The following is a 9,252-nucleotide window of genomic DNA, read 5'->3' as shown; positions in this document are numbered from 1 at the left end:
CTGTTATTGAGAAAGGCATGGTGGGGGAAGTCACTGCTTGCCTTGGATCGGTAGCATGGAATGTTGCTACTCCTTGAGTTTTGGCCAGGTACTAGTGACCTGGATTGGCCATCGTGAGGATGGACTACTGGGCTTGATAGACTATTGGTAACAACATATAGAATTGACTCATAGCCTATGACACTTGCAGACCCAGGCTCTAATCCCACTTCCCACACCATCTGGCATTGTAACAGTTTATTACTCATAGCACAGAACTACAACGGCTGCAGACCTAGATTTCAATTCTACATCCACCAGCCTAATGTTGAGGGTACAGAAACTCCTCCATAATCAATTAAGTCCACAAAAGCGCAAGGGTGATCACATTTAATTTTGTTTTATTTGGCTCAACACTGTTTCATTGTACATCTGCAGAAATGATGCGGGAAACTTTATACAGACTTTTCCTGAGGAGGAAACCCCACCCAGAGGAACTAGCTTCACGCTGTTGCAAAAGCTTACATTCAACCTCTGAAGCCACATTACAAAACAGAATAATCATTTTGAACAGTTTTTGAGGTAAAATGTTTAAAACACTTGGAATGTGTCAGCCAAATGCACTTGTCCTCCTCACCTCCCTCCCTCCTTCTAAAGACATTCCATTCTCATCCCTCTCTGTCTCCCCCTACCTGTTGTTAGCAGAACTAATGTATACATTTCTACCTTTCCTCTTCTATCCCCCCACCCCCCTGGACACAGGTTTTCTCCATCCCAACACTGTAATATCGCTGTGTCAAAACACAGACCATGGAAAGTACAAACACTGGGGAGGGAAAACAGTTGCCCAACTTTTAAAAAAGGGGGATGAATCTGGTCTCTGTCGCTCTGTCAGTATCCATCTCTCTCTGCATGGAGCAAACTACAGACTCCAGGGTAGGCTTACCATATGGCTCCAGAAAAAGGAGAACAAATGGAGACATCTGGGTTTTACTTCTATTGCTTTCAGTGGAAGTAAAACCCAGATATCTCAAGATGCCCTCTTTTTCTGGAGCCTTTTGGTAAACCTACCCCAGGGTCCTGCACTTCTGCCCTCTCAGAGGGCACCCAGCACCTAGAAAGTAAGTCCTCTGATTGAATCAATCAGACATCTCATTCAAAATGATTCCAAATATACATATACCTATGTATAGCTGGAGATATACATACACACACATGTTACACACATGTTACTATATTATAGTTTTTTAAAAAAACCAACTCAGTCACATGATTACAGCACATTGCACTGTGATTATTTCACCAGTGACTCTTTAGGATGGGGGGGGCCGGCAGTCTCTAGAGCCTCCAGGACCCGGTAACCTCTGCCCCCCCCAACCCTGATGCCAGCACCTTTAGTCACAGCTGTAAAAATAATGTTACAAATAAATAATTTATAAATATATATATATAAAAAACAAATACTGTATTCATAAATAAATATAGATAATGAACCCCTGAGCACAGTCTATTTTTTTTTGGGGGGGAGGGGGCCACAAAAACGCACCTTTTTCCATTGCCACTGGTAAAAAAAATCCTCATGGGAAAGTGACCCCTCCCGCGGGTCCCCCAGCCACATATTATCTTGATCGATGCTTGGCTAATGCAGAGCAGCAGTGGATCCTGAAGCCGAGAATGTGTTTCTCGTTCCTTTTAAATTCTGCACTAGCTGATGAGCTCAGTGACAGAAACACATCTTGACCTTACAATTCCAGGTTCGCTCTGCATGAGCCACATTTTTTTTTTTTTTAAAGGAAAAAGAAGAGCAAATAAATAATATAAATATTAAATAAATAAACAAATATATATATATGATATTTTAGAAGAAATGAATGCATAGCATCCGAACTCCAAAGGCCCTGTCGCCATGTTTCTGCAGTTCGATCACAAGGCCACTGCCCCGAAGTAGATTTGGCCAGGGGCGTCATAAAGGCGGGAGGTTTCCAGAGTCTCTGTGGAGAGCCGGTCGCCCTTATTCAGCCGGAAGACCGCTCCCTCGTAGAGGGTGTGGAACCAGGCTTCTTTGAAAGCCCGATTCTCGCAGGCCGTCTTTGAGGCACTTAGAATGGGATTCTTCCTCTCGAGCTCGGTGGAAATGTGGTTCACGGTGTGCGCGAGGTGGATCGGGCCCTTCTGGCAAACGCTGCCCGTGTAGACCACCTGGGTGTAGACAAAATAGAGGCCCCCGGCGGGAATGATCAGCTCATTATTCCGGACCTCCATTTTCGGCGAATGGTCATCATCCTGGTTTTCCAGCTCATTCTCGGACCAAACCAGCCCGTTGTTCTCCTTGTTTCCTGCAAGAATCCGGAAGAAGGAGAGGGGTAGGGGGTTAGTAAAACTATCTCGGCGTCGTAGAAGACCACATGGACAGCAGAGCGGGATCCTAGATCAGCAGAGATAAGAGAAGCTGAGCATGGTTTCTCTTATGAGCACCCGTGGACTTTAGTTTCCAAGAAGAAGCAGAAACTACAATACCCAGCAGGCACACTAGAGAGTGGCCTAGTGGACAGAGCAATGGACTGAGGGAAGTCGGGGTTCGGACCCCACGTCCCCCACGAGCACATCTTGGGAACTTAGCCTCCGTTGTCTCACTTAGGAAGAGATTTATTGCTATTACGGTATTATGTGTGCTATTTCACATTTAAGGAGATTTTTTTAGACCCATTAGAAAATGCCCCCTCCCCCCATCAAATAACTCCTGTTAAAACACATTAGCACACATTAGTAAATCTGTCCCTTGGTATTATTCAGCTGGCAGATGTAGGTTTTATAACAGTCTCTACCAGGACCCTGGTGCAGACCAGAGGAAACGAGAAATGGTGGGATGCGACATTAGAGCACTTCAGTTAAATGACCCAACCCCAAGAACACAAGGAAAGGATCCTGCACTGCGGGGCGTGGTGCAACCCTAACAACCTTCCTTGGAAGACTCAGCGGTTCACTGGTCTTCTCTCCGTCATTTAATATGTCACTATCACGCTAGTGTGTCGCGGCTGAACATTTCCCTCACCAACTAAGTGGGCTGCCGGCTTGTTCTCTTTCAGCGCTTGAAGCTTCATCAGCTGCGGCGTCTCGTCTGGAGGGGAGAAGACATGGAGAACTTGGTGAGTGAAGACAGGTGCTTAACCTCTACCTGCCCTCCCTCTCAGCCCCACAGATCCCTGGCTCCCCCCCCCCCCACCCCAGGACCGTCTCCGGCCTTCAGGAACTGCGCATGCTACTCCAAATGAGGTCTTCCACGGGGCAGCTTCAGTGACCCTCAACTCACAAGATTTTATTTTCACTTCCACAACTCCTAGAAACCCCTCAAAATCCCCCGGAACCTTGGATTTCTCCAATTTCCACCAGCCATCTAGTATCACTTCCTCGGCTTCACATAAAACATGTGGGAGGAACAAGAGTGAAGGAAGAGGGTTTGTCTCTCCTTTTCACTTCTGATTTGCCCTGTTTCTTAGTTTGCATAGCCTGGAATCATTTTGGTTCCCAGTTCTAAAAAAAACCATGAGAGGACTGAGGAAGAGAAAGTGCACTTACATAATTTAGCGGATTCTGCCTTCTGTTCATTTGGGAGGTCATTCTACATGAAAAAAACAAACACAAAAATCAGACGTGATAAGGATTAGTCTCCAGAAAGAGCCATATGTGAACTGTAGATGGTAGTAAGACAGTTAAAGATATTCAGTGCCAAAGTTTATTCTGGTAAAAAAAAAAAAGAATAAAAGGAGATTATTCCTTTCCTTCCCTGCAGCTATCACACTGGTAGTGGCAAAGCAGGAATACAGCACAGACAGCTGAACAGAAGATCTTCAACACAGCCCCCACGCAGGTGTCACACTGATACAAGAAAATAAACAGCACGGACAGCTGAAGACAAGATCTTCAGCCGCATGGAGCTCCATGCACGGAGATACACCGAAAGCAAGAACACAGCACAGACAGCTGAACAGATCTTCGACGCAGTCCCACACTGATACATGAAAAAAAAACATAAAACTAAACCCCAGCACGGACAGCTGAAGAGAAAATCTTCAGCAGATCTCCGTGCAGGAGTCAGACTGATACACAGAAAGTATGAACACAGCACATAATGAGATGGGGTTTCTGAGTGGAACACCTTGCTCTTGCTCAGTAACCTGTAGAGCAGGACACGGCAGCAACGCAGAACCAGGCGGACGAGGTTTCTTCCCGGATACGGCAAAGAAAAATAGTTGTTGGCAAGAAATAAATGTTGGCCTGCTGCCAGCGCTCACTCAGCTCATCTGCAGCACAAAGAACTCCTTCTAAGTAATTTTTGGAAGCCTTCCATGGGGTTCCCCACTCTTTCAATACCGCAATTACCTTTTATTGTATTAAGAGCTCAGGAGGGGGTAGACTGGGTAACATGCAGACCTCACGGATCATAACCCGCACACCCTTAAAAATCTGCTCACCTTGGAGGGTGAGCGGGATCCGTGAGGTCTGCGGGCGCTAAAACAAGGATGTCTCTGCAGACCCCACGCCGAGGCATCTTTTTTGTTTTTTTTTTAAGGTCATGCGCTTTTCGTTTCGTAGGGTCCGCGAGATCCTCTTTTTTTAACTTCTACCTTTGCTGGCTGCGGACCTGGCGGATCTTAACCGCGCACCAGGGTCCGCAGAGACCCGTGTTTTAGCTCCCGCGGATCCCGCCCCCCCCCCCCCCACTCCCCGAGGTAAGCAGATTTTCAAGAGCATGCGGGTTAATATCTGTGAGGTCTGCGGGGTCCTCGTTTCACCCAGTCCCAGCTCAGAGCAGGACAGCAAAGGCGCAGGTAGCTCTGGGGTACGAATGTTTTTGCACCCGTCTGCCTGTCCATCTATATTCCTGTTCCCCCATGCGCATCTCATTTAGTTATTTAAAACTTGTTACATCAACTAAAACATACATAAGATAAAAACAAACCATATAAAATCTACATAATAAAACTTATCCTGCTGTCCACGGAGAACCTATGTTACAGGTAAGTAACTACACTATTTCTTCTCTTCGAGGGTCAACTAAGAAATCACAAAAGCACAGTAGCAAACACGGTAAAAACAGATGATTTTCTTCAAAAGCCGACTAATAAATCTTAGGCACATAAGACCTCTTGTAGCAAAGACATTCTACTTCCGGGCATCCCTCCGATGCCCACTTTTCCCCTTTTCCCTCAAAGTCTTTCCTCTCTCCTGCTACTACTATTTATTATTTCTATAGCGCTGAAAGGCGTACGTAGCGCTGTACATTTTAAAATACAATGGGCAGACCCTTCTCAGAAGAGCTTACAATCTAATTAGACAATAGTCATATGCCGAGAGATTTCCCTCACGTCGCTAGATTTGTCTCCTGATGCAGGGTCCACGGAGGACACGTTTCTGTTCATTTCAATATCTATAGAAATATAATCGCATTTTTATAAATAATTTTGGGGGGTCAATTGTCTGTTAATCGTTCTCTGCTCGGGGAGGGGGGGGGCTGGCGCAGCCCCTTTCAGGACACAAAAACAATGCAGAGAGGGCTGGCCCAACCATCAGAAGAGCTGCGTGCATCTGGTAGCGCTATAGGAATCATTAATAGTCATAGTAATCAGAAGGATAAGGCAGCAAACTGATACCATCTTGACAGCCACATAAACTCAAAGAGACAATGAGACATACTTTTAGTAGCAGGGAGAGCGAGCCGTTTTCAAATAGCCCATTTACCCAGTCTGGGAGGGCGTAGGGTTACCATAGGGCTCCAGAAAAAGGAGGACGGATTAAGGCATCCGGGTTTTTTTACTTCCATTGAAAGCAATGGAAGTAAGGAGGACAGATTGTCCTCCTTTTTCTAACCCTATGTTGGGGTGATCGTGGTTGTTCGGGGTGGGGGAGGGGGGCAAAGGGTTGAAAAGGCCATTGGAAGTGGAACGCCAAGTTTCTCCAGGGCGTCTAACCATCTTGGACTGGCCCTGAGGGGAGTCAGATACATGGTTGGTACATGGGGGGGGAGGGGAGAAAGGGGATGATTCAAAACCACTCACTGGTGCTGGGTGGCCGAACTGCGGGATGATGCGGAAGTGGAGCAGCGTCAGAAACGTGCTGACCCCCAACAGAAGGAGGATGGAGAAGATGCTGAGGTATCTCCAGCAGTGGTCGCTCCGCCTGGACTCCCGGATTACGATGAGCCCTCCCTTCTCGGGGTCCAACGCCACATTGTCTGCGCTCATGGCTCGCCTTCGGACGGATTTCCAAAAGAGTGGACCAAAAAAAAAAAATAAGTTATCCCGACTGCTGGCTGCGGCCTATTTCCAACGTTTAATGTGTTTCTTGCTTGTTTTCAATTTTATCTTTGAGGAGGTTTTTCTTTTAGGACTTTTAACGATCGGGTTGCATTAATTTGATCTCCCTTCTCCTCTTTCCAACTCTTGGTCTCTCGTCTGCCTTTCGTTGGGCTGGAGACCTGTTTTTAAAGAGTAGCGGCCAAGAAATTCCTCTCTGATGTCACAGAACAGGGAAATTTCCGAGTTAACACCCAGAGCAGGGCAGGTTCCTCCCCCTTTCTCTTTCTCTCTCTCAAGCATCTGACGGTGAAAGGAAAATAAAGAGAATCAATTCTGCTCCAGTATTTTAAGGAAAGAGGGGAAAAGAGGAAGCAAAATGCTGCAACGATGTGGCTAGTGCTGTCTTTATAATGGGTATTTTAAGAAACCCACAAAAAACAGATACTACAGTATCATGTAAATTTTCTTTTTAAATCTGCTTCCTTAAAACACATGTGAATGCAAATAGATAGGTCATTCTATTTTTATTCTGCTTATTATACAATTCTACACAGATTACAAATTATTCAGGATACTCAAGCACTTTTCCCTATCTGTCCTGGCAGGCTCACACTCTACCTAATGTACTTAGAGCAATGGGGGGATTAAGTGACTTGCTCAGGATCACAAGGAGCAGCATGGGATTTGAACCCACAACTCCAGGGTGCTGAGGCTGTAGCTTTAACCACTGCGCCACTCTAGAAATCTAAAGGTAGCAAAAGTGAGCCAAGTACAGGTCAGTCAAGCCATTGTGACATCACTGCTGAGGTTGGCTCTTATTGGTGGAATGAGGCATTATGACATCACAATACCAGCTCTGGTTATCAGAGGCTGAAACTCTTCACACTATTGATTTATTCCATTTTCTCCCCAGGGAGCTCAGAATGGTTTACATGAATTTATTCAGGATACTCAAGCACTTTTCCCTATCTGTCCTGGCAGGCTCACACTCTACCTAATGTACTTAGAGCAATGGGGGGATTAAGTGACTTGCTCAGGATCACAAGGAGCAGCATGGGATTTGAACCCACAACTCCAGGGTGCTGAGGCTGTAGCTTTAACCCCTGCGCCACTCTAGAAATCTAAAGGTAGCAAAAGTGAGCCAAGTACAGAACAGTCAAGCCATTGTGACATCACTGCTGAGGTTGGCTCTTATTGGTGGAATGAGGCATTATGACATCACAATACCAGCTCTGGTTATCAGAGGCTGAAACTCTTCACACTGTTGATTTATTCCATTTTCTATACTGTTCTCCCCAGGGAACTCAGAATGGTTTACATGAATTTATTCAGGTCCTCAGGCATTTTCCCCTGTCTGTCCTGGTGGACTCATACTCTCTCTAATGCATGAGAGAGATTTGCATATAATGGAGGTGACAGGCATGCAAAGCTACCCCGTGCATATTCATTAGGGCTAACCCAAAAATCCGACCGGCCTGGTGGTCCTCCAAGACAGGGTTGGGAACCACTGGTCTAGTCCACTTCGAGAGAGAAAGGAGACATTAAACTTCAGCATTTGGAACCTAGGACAATATCAGGTGGACTTCCACTACAGGTGATTGAGGCCAGCAGCGTGCCTGATTTTAAGGCCAAATGGGATCAGCACATGGGATCTATTCACAGGGCAAAGGTAGGGGAGGGACATTAAGGTGGGCAGACTAGATGGGCCGTGGGCCCTTATCTGCCGTCTATTTCTATGTTTCTATGACCATTGGTCTGACCCAATAGAGCTATTCTTATGTTCTTATGTGAGCCAAATACAGCATAAGACAATTAAGCTATTGTACAAGTAACACCACTGATGAGGTTGGCTCTGAGGCACTGTGAAATGAGGCATTATGACATCATGATCTCAGCTCTGGAATGTTGCTCTCAGTGGGGTTCCGGAATCTTGCTATTCTTTGAGATGCTGGAATGTTGCTACTTCTTGGGGTTTGGCCAGGTACTAGGGACCTGGATTGGCCACCATGAGAATGGGCAACTGGGCTTGATGGCGACACCAGGAAATTCTTTTTCACTGAAAGAGTGGTTGATCGCTGGAATAGTCTTCCACTACAGGTGATTGAGGCCAGCAGCGTGCCTGATTTTAAGGCCAAATGGGATCGGCACATGGGATCTATTCACAGGGCGAAGGTAGGGGAGGGACATTAAGGTGGGCAGACTAGATGGGCCGTGGGCCCTTATCTGCCGTCTATTTCTATGTTTCTATGACTTTACAGTCTACAGCCCAGAAATATCAAAGAAGAGACAAGTTCATCTAATCATGTATTTTTTAATGGGTATAACTTATGGGCAGACTGGACGGATCGTTCAGGTCTTTGTCTGCCGTCATTTACTACGGGCTAGATTCACAAAGCAAACCGATCGTGTACCGATCGGTTTGCGACCCCTGTACTATCAAATTTCCATCCGGCCTGATTCACTTCCCTCTCCTGAGATCCGCTTTGAATCCGTGCATGCAAATGAGGTGAAACGCGTGCAAATTGGACAGCGACCCGATTCGCTACACCAAATTTCCGATCCGACTGGGCTGGCCGATCGCCTGAAGAAGCGACTGCTGGGGACCAATGGAAAACGTCTTTCCGACTGGAATCCCTGCTCTCCGCCCTGCAATCTCTCCTGCCTGCTCGCCCCGAATGCTGCCCTGCTCCTTGTCTCCTGCTGCTCGTCTTTCCGATGCTCTTCTCCTGCCTGCCCAAACCGCTTCCTGCCCCCGAGCTGCCATGATTTCCTGCCTGCCTGGACTCTCCCACCCTTCCCCGCAGCGCATGCCCGCGGCTTTAACCCGCGGGCTCTTGGCCATCTTGGATGGCTAAAGGGGTATTCTTCCTGGCTCGATTGTGGAATCAAACTTTGCGTACATTTCAGGATAGACAAGGTCAATTTCATTGGGCTGATTTGGCCTCGTATCGATGGTTGCAATTACGGAGCACCATTT

The 9,252-nt window shown here is 46.6% G+C and overlaps 1 protein-coding gene across 1 annotated transcript; it reads right to left on the bottom strand.

The window, feature by feature from the left end:
* Positions 1 to 369: 369 nt before the first annotated feature.
* LOC117346693 (lymphotoxin-alpha-like) lies at positions 370 to 6,417 on the bottom strand. The gene is made up of 4 exons (XM_033916675.1): positions 6,036 to 6,417; positions 3,556 to 3,598; positions 3,032 to 3,097; positions 370 to 2,315 (listed from the first exon to the last, which is right to left on the bottom strand). The coding sequence occupies exons 1-4, from the start codon at positions 6,219 to 6,221 to the stop codon at positions 1,903 to 1,905; spliced, it is 708 nt and encodes a 235-aa protein (XP_033772566.1). The 5' UTR covers positions 6,222 to 6,417; the 3' UTR covers positions 370 to 1,902.
* Between the last annotated feature and the right edge of the window lie 2,835 nt (positions 6,418 to 9,252).

The sequence above is a fragment of the Geotrypetes seraphini genome, chromosome 12 (assembly GCF_902459505.1).
Source record: "Geotrypetes seraphini chromosome 12, aGeoSer1.1, whole genome shotgun sequence".
NCBI lineage: Eukaryota > Metazoa > Chordata > Amphibia > Gymnophiona > Dermophiidae > Geotrypetes > Geotrypetes seraphini.
The sequence above is the reverse complement of the archived record's forward strand: the minus strand, read 5'-3'. Positions and strand labels throughout refer to the sequence as shown.